The sequence below is a fragment of the Anopheles coluzzii genome, chromosome 3, assembly GCF_943734685.1.
Source record: "Anopheles coluzzii chromosome 3, AcolN3, whole genome shotgun sequence".
In the NCBI taxonomy this organism is placed as follows: domain Eukaryota; kingdom Metazoa; phylum Arthropoda; class Insecta; order Diptera; family Culicidae; genus Anopheles; species Anopheles coluzzii.
The window spans coordinates 62,466,724-62,481,546 of record NC_064671.1 but is presented as its reverse complement, the minus strand read 5'-3'; the positions used below and the strand labels follow the sequence as shown (position 1 = coordinate 62,481,546).

The 14,823-nt window shown below is 39.0% G+C and overlaps 2 protein-coding genes across 12 annotated transcripts in view; both read left to right on the top strand.

Moving 5' to 3' along the window:
• The window catches only part of LOC120958236 (synaptotagmin-7), a 28,153-nt gene extending 20,736 nt beyond the window's left edge, over nucleotides 1-7,417 (top strand). For all 6 annotated transcript variants that reach the window (XM_049609298.1, XM_040380883.2, XM_040380882.2 and 3 more), the window contains 4 exons: nucleotides 517-913; nucleotides 1,020-1,210; nucleotides 2,945-3,181; nucleotides 3,266-7,417. In XM_049609298.1, coding sequence (XP_049465255.1) covers nucleotides 517-913; nucleotides 1,020-1,210; nucleotides 2,945-3,181; nucleotides 3,266-3,550 — 1,110 coding nt within the window. In that variant the 3' untranslated portion in view covers nucleotides 3,551-7,417. The remainder of the gene's footprint in view (nucleotides 1-516; nucleotides 914-1,019; nucleotides 1,211-2,944; nucleotides 3,182-3,265) is intronic.
• A 3,669-nt stretch (nucleotides 7,418-11,086) lies between these two features.
• Nucleotides 11,087-14,823, top strand: part of LOC120957098 (reversion-inducing cysteine-rich protein with Kazal motifs) — a 53,572-nt gene continuing 49,835 nt past the window's right edge. Inside the window, exons 1-3 of one of the 6 annotated variants that reach the window (XM_040379102.2) lie at nucleotides 11,087-11,288; nucleotides 12,871-12,999; nucleotides 13,887-14,777. In XM_040379102.2, coding sequence (XP_040235036.2) covers nucleotides 14,576-14,777 — 202 coding nt within the window. In that variant the 5' untranslated portion in view covers nucleotides 11,087-11,288; nucleotides 12,871-12,999; nucleotides 13,887-14,575. The other 5 variants (XM_040379101.2, XM_049609283.1, XM_040379100.2 and 2 more) reach the window with 5 other exon arrangements.

Genomic DNA, 14,823 nt, shown 5'->3' with positions numbered 1-14,823 from the left:
CCAATGAATGATTTTCGATGCAGTGGGTGATTTTAATTATTTTATTATAGACTATATTATTTTTTATGATTTTTTTTATTAAAATATTGAATTAAATTTGAGTAAAATGGTGCAGGTGTATCAAATCAGAAAAAATAACAAATGCTATATCTATTGCATTCTAATCTGCCTTAGGCGACTTTAATTGATGAAATACCATATTGCTTGATTTGATTTAAAAAGAAAACCCCCCGCTACTAGTCAGAGCTGTGAGCTATGTCGCGAGTTTGCATCATTTAATTTACAAATTGTTAAACATAATATAAATAAATATTATTCAAACAAAAAAAGGTTCCCACAAATTTACATTTTTTGTACATTCCATGCATACATTTAGGCGCCATGTCACAACATACGAGGGGAATTATTAAATTGAATCAAACCAAAGAAAAATTTTTTTATATAAAAAATTATAACATTTACGTAAATCTTGTTCAATAAAATCTATCTACTACTCTACAATGCTTTTTTTTAAAGAAATCCCGATCACCAAGTCCGATGCGTACGTTCAGCCTGGAGGGACGCTTTCCTATCGGTGGCCCGAGTAATCACAGTGCTGCTGCAGTACTTGCCGACGGTACGGAACGGGGTAGCAAAGCCAGTCTAGCATCCGTCGTCAGTGGTGGTAGTCCACGCGATTTCAGCTCACCCAAGAAACGCAACAGCACCTTCTCGGGCGTCGTGTCACTGGCTGGCGATGGGAACGTCCCGGACAGTCCCATTGGTTCCATCCGTTCCGATAGCAGCCGTTCGCCCCGACGACGCGTCCCGGTGATTCTAGCGGCAAACGACATCCACTCGGTACTTGGACGCTTTCATCTGCGGTTAAAGTACGACGGCAGCAAGGAAGAGCTGCTGGTACATTTGGTTGAGGGTAAGAGGTTATTCCAAGTCTCTCTCGTGTGACATTATGTTCCTCTACCCGTTTTGGCAAAGCGAAAGCGTGTTCTAACTAAATATCTCTACACATCTCCTTACAGCACAAGATCTAACTCCGGCTGGAGATACCGGATTCCGCGATCCCTACGTAAAGATGTACCTGGAGCCGGATGAGGAGCAGCGAACACAACAGACGGCTGTGCATCGTACCGAAACGCATCCGTACTTTGACCAGCAGCTTTCCTTCCCGCTGAAACCTCGCAATCTCGTCAAGAGCAACTTTGTGCTGCAGGTTCGTAAGCATGTTTGCTGCTGCAATTTAAACTATCTTGGCAAATCTCGTTAGACGCTTGTGTAATACCACTTGCCGTGACTCTCTGTGCAAAAACGTAAACCTTGGAATACGTAGTGACTCTCGCGATAATGTCAGACAGAAAAAAAACCGCAGCACTTGCCATTAAATGAATCTTTGTGAAGGAAGGTTGCTTTCCATCGCTCTTCGCCATTTATACGGCGCAAGAACTTTCTCATCGCATTCAATCGCACACGTTCAAGGATTCGCCAGGAATTTCGTATCCATTCAAAATATGTGTGACCTTCAACCAAGCAGCCTCACCCCATCAATCATGGTGCTCTTTTGCAAAGATATCTATGAACCTGCTTAAATCTTGTGGGAATTGTCATTGTGCATGCTCAACACCTTAGACAGCTTAGTGTGGTATGGTAGTCCTGGGTCTTCCAAACATATAATAAAAAGCTGATCTGTTGAGCCTTGGATATATGGTGGTTCTGAAAAAAAAACCTTTACGTTGTGCTGTCGATCCATTGTACCCAGTTTGAGATGGGTGTAGAATATTCGCAAAGCTCTTTTGCTTCATTGTTGGCATCTACCGGCGAATTTCCTGCAATTTATATTCGTATTATTGTTGGGTATCACCGGTAAACGGTGAGGTTTTGTTTAATAAATAGGTTTTTATAAGGAAAATATAATTTAGCATAGAAATGGGATTTGAAAAGCAAGTATGATTGTTACGTGTGCTATAACAAATACCAGCAATCAAAGGAGTTATTGGAATTATTGGAAAAAATATGTAAACGTTTTTTACATTATTTAGAATACAACAAAATTGACGATACTAAGGCAAGCTTTATTCCATAAAGAACGAATTTTGGTCCCTATGAGAATCGAATCATAGGGGCATCTGCATCTGGGCTTGTAAGATTAAATGTGATTTGATTACCATCTGCATTTAAAGTGTTTAAAGTCAGGAATCTTCTAAAATATACTTATCAAACAACTCTATAAAAATATAAAAAAATATCTAAATTTGTATACAATATTCAATTTATTAATGATTTTATAGATTTCATACAACCGTCTCTTCAAAATAAACATTGTTTATGATTTTTTCTCAACTTTTCGTACATTCCCAACATTTTTGGTACATTTTTTGTTGAATAGATTTAAAATTTAGATATTAGAATTAAAAGAAATTTAAAATAGAAAAAAAAGATTAATTCCTAACGATGAAATATTTAAAAGGAAGATACAGGGAAACTTGTGCACGCTGAAGATTGTTTATTGTTTGATGTCGGCTTAACTACACTCTTTTTTCGTAGGACAACAGCATTGGGATAGTGGGTGAAATTTACAGTAAACAAATATTGCTGATTGGTATCCATCCACACAATTCTGTTCAATGGATTTTATTACATTTAATGATGTAATTTGAAGCTACTTTTACTTTGAAGCCAATGAAGTATACGAATGGAGCCTTTTTATTTCACAACAATTTCATTCAGTTTAAAAATAGAGTTTGATGCAGCACACAATTTCGACCAGGACAAAGGTGCACACACGGATTTGAAATGTATTTTTTGTCCCCAGACTTTCACTCTCTGCATCATCGTTATTATAGCTATAGAAAATTCATTCCACTTTCTTAGGAATTTGTAGTGCTTCCTATTTTCACATTTTAATTGATTGATTTCTCCTCCAACTTACATTCTTCATTCTACCGTCTAGCTGTTGGACTATGATCGGTTTTCACACGACGAAGTCGTAGGCGAGATTCGGTTCCTGCTGAACACGTTGGACCTTTCCGGCTGCGAGCTGTGGGGTGATTTGATCGCCGTTCGCAAACCCTCCGAAACGACGGCCGAGCTGCTGATCTCCCTCAGCTACCTTCCCCAGGCCGAGCGGCTCACGGTGGTCGTGATGAAGGCAAAGAACCTATCCATCTCCCATGAACCATTCGTTAAGGTAAGTGTGCGCTTTTTGGAAAGTTTCATAGCCCACAACAAAGATCGTAAACTGTTCGGTCTCTTCACCACGTGCTCTGTATAGCTATATCTGTTGGTAAACGACAAGCGCACGAAAAAACGTAAAACCAGTGCGATCCGAGCGCTCGACCCAACCAATCCGATATGGAACGAGGCGTTCACGTTCGAGTTGCCCTCGTCCCAGCTGCAGGATGCCGGCGTGGAGCTGTTCGTAACGTCGAACGAGGCCGAAGGGCAGGATCTGGGCTGTGGGGTGGGTTTACGCGAAGGTGGCAGCGGTACGCAGCACTGGCAGGATCTGATGCAGAACAATCGTAAACCCATCGCCATGTGGCACGTTCTGCGATAAGACGCACACGCGGAACACATACGTGTGCTTCAAAACGCACACACAAATCCACGCTGACTAAAAGCTGTAAACGAAGGAGAAAGGGGAAGGGGTGGAAAAACGATAAACGATCCTTTCGGGAGCAGTAAAGAAAGGATTTGGCGAGATAAAAGGAATAGTGCAACGAAAGGATATAACACCCGGCAAGAATGGCAACGTAAACCTTACCATCCCCCATAAAACCATAGAGATGTAACTAACCTGTGAAGCGAACAAAAAAACAGGAGGGCTCCAACTGACAGAACGGGGCCGCGGAAATGGTAAGGTATTATCAAGGTAGTTTTGTTATGCGTATTACATATTTCATGCATGTAGCATACAGCTGTTTTGATGCGAGCAAACAAAAGGTATCATTTTTATCAATGTGGGTTTGCATCACTGAAGCGAACAGCAGACGCGCTATGGCAGCTGTATGAAGAGTAGAAAAGAAAGAGAGGACGAATTATGCCAGCATCTGGCTGTGGACCTGTAATGTTTCACGAATTCGTTGGCTTTTTGTGTTTGCAAAATTGTATTCCATGTCGCAATGAGTTAAAGATTGCTTTCGATATGAATTTTTCCAGCCAAAGATTGCAGATCATGTTTCAAAGCTCTTGTCGGAGGGCGATTTCCATATAATTTTGCACAAAAAAAAATGTTTCAGTATTTCGGTAAACAGGACATATAACGGATGGATCTAGTTAGAAAATTGCAAAAGATAATACCCAAGGTATGTTTGCTGTTACGCAAATGTTTCATTCTTTTCTTTGTTATTTTCGTTGATGGTCTTAAGGCCGGGCTACATTGATCGTACTCTCTGGTGTAATTTTGATTTTCACTAGCGCATCTGGCGGCGGCTGACCGAAGCATTTTTCCAAACAATTTGGAGCCGCTTCAGAAAATATGTTATTTTTCCATGGTTATTACCTTGTCTGGACTGGAAAAGCTTTGTAATTGATAGATGAATATGTTGTGCAAGTATTTCAGCCATTTTCGCATCAAAAAACGGTGAAAAAACAACTTAAATTTGAGATCCGGCACGACTATTCCCTTGAAGACCAAAAAAAGCTTCCACCAGCCGCCGCCAGATGCGCTAGTGAAAATCGAAATTACACTTGCGAGTACGATCAATGTAGCCCGGCCTTTATACTAAAAAACTGTTTTACAATTGATTTTTGCTACTGATTTCTAAGCATTCATTTTTTTTATTTTTTAACCAATTCTAAATATTATGTTCTATATTTAAGAAACAAAATCATAAGAAAATGACACAGTCCCTTGCATGGAATAAGGCTTTGATTAAAACAGATAAAAGAAATTTGTATTTCGCATAAGGGGATGTAGTCAATAATGTTTTGGTAATGTTAATAAATGTTTCTTCAATTAAAATATCTCAAAAATCATTGAAAACTATACACAGAAACTAAAAGCCTACACAATTCATTGCTCGAAAAAAATCGTGCAAGGTGTGACTAGAGTTGTTGTGTTTTTTTTTAAAGATATGTTATCAAATGTTAATGTCACGGTTTCAAACATTGATACATATTTCAGTAATTGTTGAAAACATAAAGGCCGGGCTACATTGATCGTACTCGCACGCGTAATTTTGATTTTCACTAGCGCATCTGGCGGCGGCTGACCGAAGCATTTTGCCAAACAATTTGGAGCCGCTCCAGAAAATACGTTAATTTTCCATGTTTTTTACTTAAATCGGAGGAGAAAAGTTTTGTAAAACGTAGATACACATGTCTTGCACGCATTGCATCCATTTTTGCAATGGAAAACGATGGAAATACTACTTAATTTTGAGATCCGGCAGGTCCATTCCCTCGATGACCAAAAAAGGCTTCCACCAGCCGCCGCCAGATGCGCTAGTGAAAATCAAAATTACGCTTGCGAGTACGATCAATGTAGCCCGGCCTTAATGTTTTTATAATCAAACAGCATAAAGCAGAGTTTTCTAGATTATATCGAGTTCTGTTTTATTGAGAACAGTTTTACTGATTTCATACAACCATACAAAAAATTACCTTAAATACTTGCACAAACACCGTTGTAAAATGTAGACTGATGAAAAGTATGACTTTATTGAAATCAAAGGAAAAACATAAATAAACGAAAATGCTACTTAGAAAGCAAAAGACACATAGAGATAGTATATATTTATTCAGCTCAAGTTCAGTACAGAAACGTTTATGAAAGGCCTCATATTAATGAACGGAACAATGTTAAATACACGCAAGAGAAAACGAAATCGCTTTGCCTATGAATGCGGTACAAATAAAGAGGGGAAAAACCCAAGACCCATCTAACGAAAATGGAGCTTAAACGTGGCAGAACAGCAAAGCTTAAATAAACAAACGAAACCAAGTATTGTGAGTGTATGAGCATATATTTATATAAAATATTTTAAAACAAATGTCTAAGCTGGAAAGGGTTAGGGAGAACTAAAAAAAACAACAAACTAAGTAACTAAAAAACCAAAAAAATAATACAAACGCTTCAACACACAGTAAACTATAAATGTTTTATATTCCGTACGGAAAACCATTTGGAAGATGGAAACCATATAAAAGCGAGGAAATTAGACTAACTTGTACAAGAGTTTGGCGACTGATGTAATGAGATGTAGGAGGACAACAAAAAAAAAGAAAATTAACGTGAAAACGAAATGTGTGAGTGTGTGTGTGTCCCATATTATATTCTACTGTAGTAACGTACATTTGTACGTATTCGTATGATTATACAAAATGGCACTATTTATACGTATATTGGTACATATTATAAATATACATATATATATACACAAAACTAATGGTATGATATGATCATAGAAAAGAAGAACAAACTGCGATCGGTGTCTGTATCAAATACGGAACTGGGTCATAGAATTACGTGTACCAATCACACTTAGGATGCAGCTATTTTTGTGAACCAGCACTAAATTACTCCCTGTTCATCAATAGAGACAAACAAACATAGAAAACACACATAAGGTGGATAACTATACATAAAGAACTATCAATTGTACCTTCTGCCGCACACTGAACGTAGCTTCCATATAGACAAACACAACTAAATAAGTTGGCAAATTCACCTCAACAAATTAACACACGAAACAGAAATTGAATCCCAACCTCAAAGGATTTGTTTGAATGCTCATAGATCCTTGCTAGAAGTAAATGGTGGTACTGTAATTAAATAATCAATTACAACACTCAAACAACCCTGCTTGGGCGGGGGGCAACGTGTGTCAGTGGTTTCGTCTCATTCCATCATATCAGAAAACCCCCGAAATCGTCCTAAAACGTGTACACACTGCTCCCCCTCCTCCCAAAAATAAAAAAAAACTCTAAATATAATTGTATTAGACGTCTATTTATCACCCGACCCGACATCTAATCCAATGCAAAGCGTAAAGCTCCTTACAATGGAAAACCCTCTTGCTCCATAACTAATCCTTAAACTGAACTGCTACAGCAACCGACTTGAAGTGTTGAGCTTCAACAGGCTTGTGACTCCTTGGCGGAAAACTTTCGTATTACGTGCTTGTTCCTAAGAGGGCATATTTGCGTTGCGTCAAACACAATACCCCTAGTATCTCCATTCCTACTCGAGCGCACCATGTTTTCATGTAATTGTACTAACAACAGCAACACTACTCTGTGTGGCAAAGCGTGACAAAGCGTAACATGTACCGAGCAACGAGCAAGTTACAGACAGAGAGGCAAACAAAAGGACTAAAACAAAACATTAAAATGGAAAACAAACTGTGTTGTACTGTGTAATACATCCGCACGGCGGCGGGGTGAAAATATTGGTTTTTAAATAAAAAAAAGTCAAAATACACACTCACACACACAAACAACAGCAACTACCGGCACAGCACTGTTTCCGTTTCCAGCTATTCTCCCATTGGGGCGGTTCGGCGGTGAAACTCATCTCGTTTGTACGATAGTTCCTGCATTCCGATGAACACCCGATTCGACATTGACCTTTTACCATTTGCATGCCATTTTCATGATTTTACTGAACAGTAGTTATGCCAACGAGGACGGTGTCCACAAGCAAGCAAAGATCCGAATGTGTGTGGAGCAAATGTTGACAAAACTGTGCGCAGTAGTAATAGTTTGCGAGTACCAACCACACAGTGGATTGCGAGAGGTAAGTGTTTTTCCTCCTATGAAATAGAGCTATGAATAATGTGTAATACTAATTTAGAAACAAAAACAGAGTAAGGGTCCCCGTGACCACACTGCCCCATTTACTCATTTGACATATTGGCCCATTGACTTCTATCCTGGAATGCTTTTGCTGCCAACAGCATCATTGTGCTTACTTTGAAAAGCCATAGGAATTTCAGTGCGGTCATTATTTCAGTTTCCTGCGCGCTAATTACACTCACGTGTCATTGTAATTTAGTGCGACAACTTTGAGTTCCCCTCCCCACAAGCAAAAAAGGTGCGTTTGTGTCAGAGCTGCAGCAAGTGATGTTTGAAAATGCATGAAAATGTAATAATGTATGATTTGAAAGATGATTTCAAATGAATGCTGGCATGTAATTTGAAAGAGCTTCATTAACGCCTTAACCCTCAAAGCTCCACAAACTACAGGCGTCGCACCACAAGACTTTACAATTATTTTATGAAACACATTTGTATTTAACGTTCTTATTGCACAAAAATAAGTCGAAGAAGGCATTCACAAGTAAATAGTTAACTTTAAAATTGATTCGGGTTTGTTTATTAACCTTGGGTTAAAATAAAGCTAAAACAAAACTTTTAAAAATTTAAAAACTTCCTGCTTTACAAAATGTAAAATGCTGAAAAATTATTAGTAAGTATACGTTTAGTAACCCAACAAAGCAACGAAAATAACAAAAAAATCATTCGAATTCGAGTCGGGTTCAGAAATGAGGTTCGATTGTATTTTAAAATAGGGGAAGGTAGGTAAAGATGGACACCGAATTTATTGATTTATTTTACTTCTTATATCAACTGGTCATGAATAGATTTCATCAACGTTACGTTAAATAAGGGTATTTGGAAGATATAAACCATCCAACAACTAGAGAAAGCGTGGAAAAATCCAACAACTAGAGAAAGCGAGAAACGGAACACCAGTGAAAATAGCAGCCATCGCTCGACTCTGATGATGCACTTTACGAAAAATATTTTGCCACAACTTGGACAACTTTCATCAACAAAAAGAAGAAGCACTGATATGACATCGTTAAGGAATAGGTCAGAAAATCTATGGGATTAAAAATATCAAAAAGATGAATTTAGACATGGTGGAAAAATTGCTTGTCCTACAGCGCCTACCACAACTAGGGGAATGTAGGTAAAGACGGACACGTTAAGGGAAATGGTAAAAATCTAAAGGCCGGGCTACATTGATCGTACTCCGTGGTGTAATTTTGATATTAACTAGCGCATCTGGCGGCGGCTGGTGGAAGCTTTTTTTGGTCGTCGGGGGAATGGTCGTGTTGGATCTCAAAATTAATTAGTTTTTACACCGTTTTTTAATGCGAAAACGGCTGAAATACTTGCACAATATGTTTGTCTGTCAATTACAAAGCTTTTTCAATCCAGTTAAAGTAAAAACATTGAAAAATAACATATTTTCTGGAGCGGCTCCACATTGTTTAGCAAAATGCTTCGGTCAGCCACCGCCAGATGCGCTAGTGAAAATCGAAATTACACTTGCGAGTACGATCAATGTAGCCCGGCCTTAAAGGCCGGGCTACATTGATCGTACTCTCTGGTGTAATTTTGATTTTCACTAGCGCTCCTGGCGGCGGCTGACCGAAGCATTTTTCCAAACAATTTGGAGCCGCTTCAGAAAATATGTTATTTTTCCATGTTTTTTACCTTAACTGGACTGGAAAAGCTTTGGAATTGATAGATGAATATGTTGTGCAAGTATTCCAGCCGTTTTCGCATCGAAAAACGGTTAAATAACTACTTAATTTTGAGATCCGGCACGACCATTCCCCCGACTACCAAAAAAAGCTTCCACCAGTCGCTGCCAGATGCGCTAGTGAAAATCAAAATTACGTTTGCGAGTACGATCAATGTAGCCCGGCCTTAAGAAGGTTTAGGGAAATTAGTGGAATTTTACAACATTTTAATGCATGACATCGGTACAGGGTGGCTCTTTTCAAAGTATCAAAAACTAACGCCGTCAATCATTTGTAAGCTACTGCATAAGTTAGATTTGTTATTTGAAGAAGGAACGTTGAGTGAAATGATTATAGTTTTTAGTCAAAATATGTGAAATTGTGTAAAACTCAAGAGTGTTTAGAGTATTAGTTAATTGTGTTCACACAATTGTATATTGCATTGATGACGCCTTACTTGAAAATGGCATAAGGAAGCTGCTTAAGCGCTATTTTAAAGAGCCACCTAGAACTTTGATGCTGTTTAACTACTACAAGAGAAGAATTCGAGCAGCGATCTTTAACGTGCCAAAATGAGCTGCTTAAGCAATTCTGGCTATTTGGGTTGTATTTCTGTCACAACATATTGAATAGTTACTAAAACACAACAGTAAAATTTTTGAACATTTTTCAAATGCTTCATTCCGTATGTTATATTTTAGTGAGGTTTAAATTTTTTTTTCTTTCTAAATTAAAAATGCCACATTTTTTCGATCCCAACTGTAGATGGCTGTCGCATGCGGGTATGTTTTGTCGCTTAGTAACGGGGTGTCACGCGAGAGCAAACCCGTGAGCGAACTCAACTGACAAGGACGGAGAGTAATTTTTGCCGGCGAGATTAGAAAGCATCTAAACAGAGAGAAATGGCGCACGATGATTAAAAAAAACCTTGCAAACGAAACGAAAGAAACTCATGACTAGGTTGTTTAAGTTTGTTTTAAGAATTTTGAATTGTTATATATATTAAACTAATTTTAAAAGAGCTCCACAATAAGCTCAATTCTTTTGACGCTCGATATGTGTAAATGTTGTTTTTTGAGTATATTTTGAATTGACAATTTTTTTATAAAATATTTTTTTGTATTTTAATAATAAATAATTAACATTAAAATAAATTTGTGGATTAGTATGTTAATACAATTTGTAGTAACAATTTCATGCTTCTTCAATAATAAATACGACTGAAGCCATAAAACCGTTAAATAAACATAAAAGCAAAGTTGATTTCCACAGACAAATCTTAATGTTAGTCAATAATGAATCAATATTAGGTCATCAGAAACGATCGACATAAGCGCGATAAGCACGTCAATCCCTATCAGCTATAACACATACACACAGCATTCATTCAGAATGCAAAAACAATCACCAATAAAACCTAAAACATTGAAATATTTTACAGATTCAAAATGCGCATCTGATTGCGCGCGTGATGCTGTAAGATGCATTTTCTCTCTGAATTTCTTCCATCACGCACACACGCGCTCCACGGTCGTTCTCTCTCTCGCGCGCGTTCTCCCGTTCTCTTATGTTGCCCAGACCAACGTTCAGCCCTGTTTTGGAGGATCGAACTGATCGTGGCACCTCAGCAGGCCGTTAGTTTTGTTTGCGCCGCGGCGTTCGCTTGTAGCAACGGCAGGACGATCAGTGCGTTACGTCGGGAAGTGGTGCGCGTGCCGCTTCAATCGTCAAATAAAATACAACAAAAAGAAAAAAAAAACCGTGTGTCAACCGAAAATGTGAATCATCATTGTTCGTGAAACGGAGTGTACACAGAAGGTTAGCAAACAGTAGTGCGAAACATACGAAAACGGAAACATCAAAAGTGTCCGAACAATGTAAAATTTGAATACGTCATCCCGCCACCACTCTTCGGTTGACCACAACTGCAGAATGAAGATAGAATTTGCATTCGGTTTTGAAATTTTACGCACGTACCCTCTGAAATTGCACCATGAAGGGTTACGGAACGTCATTCCATTCATTTAAAATATGATCATCTAATACTCGAGTGGCAAGTAAAGTTTCGTTTCTCTTTGATGTGTGCTTAAGTTTATTGTCAGTTTGAGAAGAGAATACAAAAACAAAACTACAATACAATGATCGTCCGATCACCATTCGTGGTTTTGCGAAACGATAACGATTATTTCATATATTTTATTACCCTCACTGTCGGGATAAAAAAGCGAGGAGTGGCGCCTCGATCGAACGTATCGTACCTAAGTGTTTGTCAAATAAACCAAGTTGCCGCCACCGATCCGGGTGTGTGTATGAGAGAGTTGAGAAAAAAACCCACAACCCATACCCTCACAACCCATACCCCTACTGTGGCACACAGGCCACAGTAATAACAATTTAAACGTACAATCATGGCAAATGGGCACGGTGGTGCCCGGGTGCACTTGTGGCGGTACGGAAGGATGCAGTAACACTCTTGATTAATTAATCAATTGAACGAACGGCGACCGTAGTCTGCAGGTTCGCGGAGTAGAAGCAACACTCACTCGCTGTGGCGGTTGGTTAGTTGCAGTGTCTGCGTGAACGGTGAATGGATTTGTCCTGTGACCGTGGCGTTAAAGATACTGAGAAAACTGGAGACATTTCAAAGCAAACAAAACTCAATGCAAAACTCAAAAAGTACAAACAAACAAGTGTGCGTCCAGTGTGGTATTCGTATGTGATCCATTTTTCATAGTGACAGTTTGTCAAACTTTCAGGTTTGGGCCATGCTAATGGACACATCGTTTCCGGTGAGCCAGCAGCTTACCGCTTGTGCTCTTGTGTGGTGGTGGTGTGTTCGTGTCTGTTTTCGCATTCGCGCTGAAAGTGTGTCATTCAATCTTAGCTGTTCGAGTTTTGCATTTTGACTTCGTTGTCGTTTTACTTAGGAGTAAAGGTTAGTCCTTTTACTTATGAAAGCAAGCGACTGGAAGCGATACGATAAGGCAGTTGTCCTTCCACCTTCATACTGCTCGCTGATGTTTAGGTTTGCACGCAAGTACTAGCCGTTTATGCAGTGTTTTTAAACAAAAAAACTGTCTGAACATTTACTTTGGTAATGTAATTAACAAACGTAGGTAAAATATGTGAGCTTCTCGAAATTATGTTGAAATAATAATATAAATTATAGAACAAAGTAAGGACGTAAAGGGCGGGTGAGGTTCTATTCAGATTTGGAAGAAGTTGCGTCAAAACGAATGAAAAGAGAGTATAAATAATAGTATCTAATGTTCGAACAATCAGAAACGATAAACATTATTGCTGTCAGTTTCCTAATCATCAAATCATCCAATCCAGTTGGGTTCTTCTTCTTCTATTTGGCGTAACGTCCTACACGTCCTGCACATGCCGGCCTATACAGGTTTTCGATGCTTTATTCATTACTACGCAGGCGGTTAATCAATCTATCCGCTTGAAAAGGCTTGAACCCATGGCGACTTTACAGAGCCACCCCTCAAGTTGGGTTAGCTAAGTTTAAATTTGATTTGAAGTAAGTAGTAGTAGATCATATAACAATTCAATTTTTCTTCGTTAATGTATTTGTTTCAATTCTGAAGAGGGGAAAACTGGGTTATATAATTTTATTATTATGAAGAATAATATTTTGGAGAAATATGAGTTTTTTTTTCACTTTCGTGGCTATGTTTATACATGAGGCTATATGTTTTGTTCATCATGAGATCCCTTAAAAATACCAAAATGGCACACAGAATAATTTTTTACTTTGGAATTTACTTTTACTTTGGCGATAAGGAAAATGGACCCGATTTTAACGTGCCGCCCTTTCTAAAATCGACCTAGCCCATTTTTAGACAAGCATCTAAGAGAAACCAGATCTGAATTGAACCATAGATTATTCCAATCAGTTATACACATGGTCTGACCTTGATTTCAACGGATAGAGTGTATTTCATAGATCACATGTACTACGCAGCAGCAAATGAATTTAATTTATAATCCGAACTTTACAAAATGAACTCTATCGCTAATCGAATTAACACACTAAATTAAAACAATTGGCTATGAAAGGTAGTTTTTTACATAGCAGATATTGAACAAATAGCCTGCCTCTAACTTTTAAAATCGCAGCACCTTAAAATTTTGATTAAAATATGATTTAAATAAATAGCAAACTAAAAAATATACGTTATTAATTATCAAGAACCATAGAAACTTATTAAAACACCTGAACTATTCTTCATCAACAGCATCGTAACGCACAAAAAACCCTTTCGCCATTTTGCTCCCATGCTGCTCATTCATCCACAATCACTCCCATGCTGCCAAATATGTTCCAAATCCGATAACGTTGTCCTGCTACTCGGATTTGGAAAGGGCACACGAACCACTTCAATGCCGATATTCCTCTCCTTGCAGTAATTATAAACGCATGCCACGCAAACTCCCTCAAAGTGCAGGCTGCAGATCGCAATAGTGGTGCGTGAATAAATGAGCGATATTTAAAATGTGTTACAAAAAAACGGGACTGCATTCTCAGAGTGCGAAATAAACGCGAAGAAGACAGCACCGTAGCGTGGTGATGAAAGAGAGCAAACAAAAGTGTCGTGAAAGTATTCTACCGCGCATCGAGGGGCAGTGCAATGTGCAGCGTACTGGAAAGGCGTCCCTTCGTATCGTGATGCTGCCAGAGGGAAAGGGTTTCAACCTGCACATAGTCTTTATAGACCGTGACGTCGGCTGTGGTTCTGTGAGCTGAAAGCTGATCATTTTACGTGAAACAAATATTCAAATATGCAATCCGTGCGGTGAAACGTTCAATCGTGTGTGTGTGTGTTTCTGTGTGATCGTTTGTGTGTGTGTGTGCGTGTCTTGATTCGTTAAATCATCGATAAAAGTTGTATCAAAACCACGAGCAGCTCGCATTGGATCGACATCCTTTCTACTCCTTTTGCTTTTGGCTTCGTTCGTTTGGGCGCGCATTCGTTGGACATCCTGTGTTTTGCATCAAAATTGCCCGCCAGCGGCTTGTGACGGGGTGTGTGACGTGCGCACCGTGGTGACCTCATACCCTTGCCAGTGTACGTATTCCCCTCCCCGGAGACGCGATGGCGCGATCGATGTTAATATGCTGGCGTTATCGGTTGGCCATTGTTTGTGGATTATTGCTGTTCCGGTGCGAGCAGCTGCAGGCTTATGCTAATCAACATCCACCACTATCATCGCCGGCGACACAGCAGGGTGAAGCTGGTGGCAGTTCGATCGGAGCTGCCGGAAACGGTGCCGACACGAGTGGATTTGAAGCGAGCGGTAAGGACTACTTTTTTTTTATTCTTTTGTATGCCTTTGATGCCGT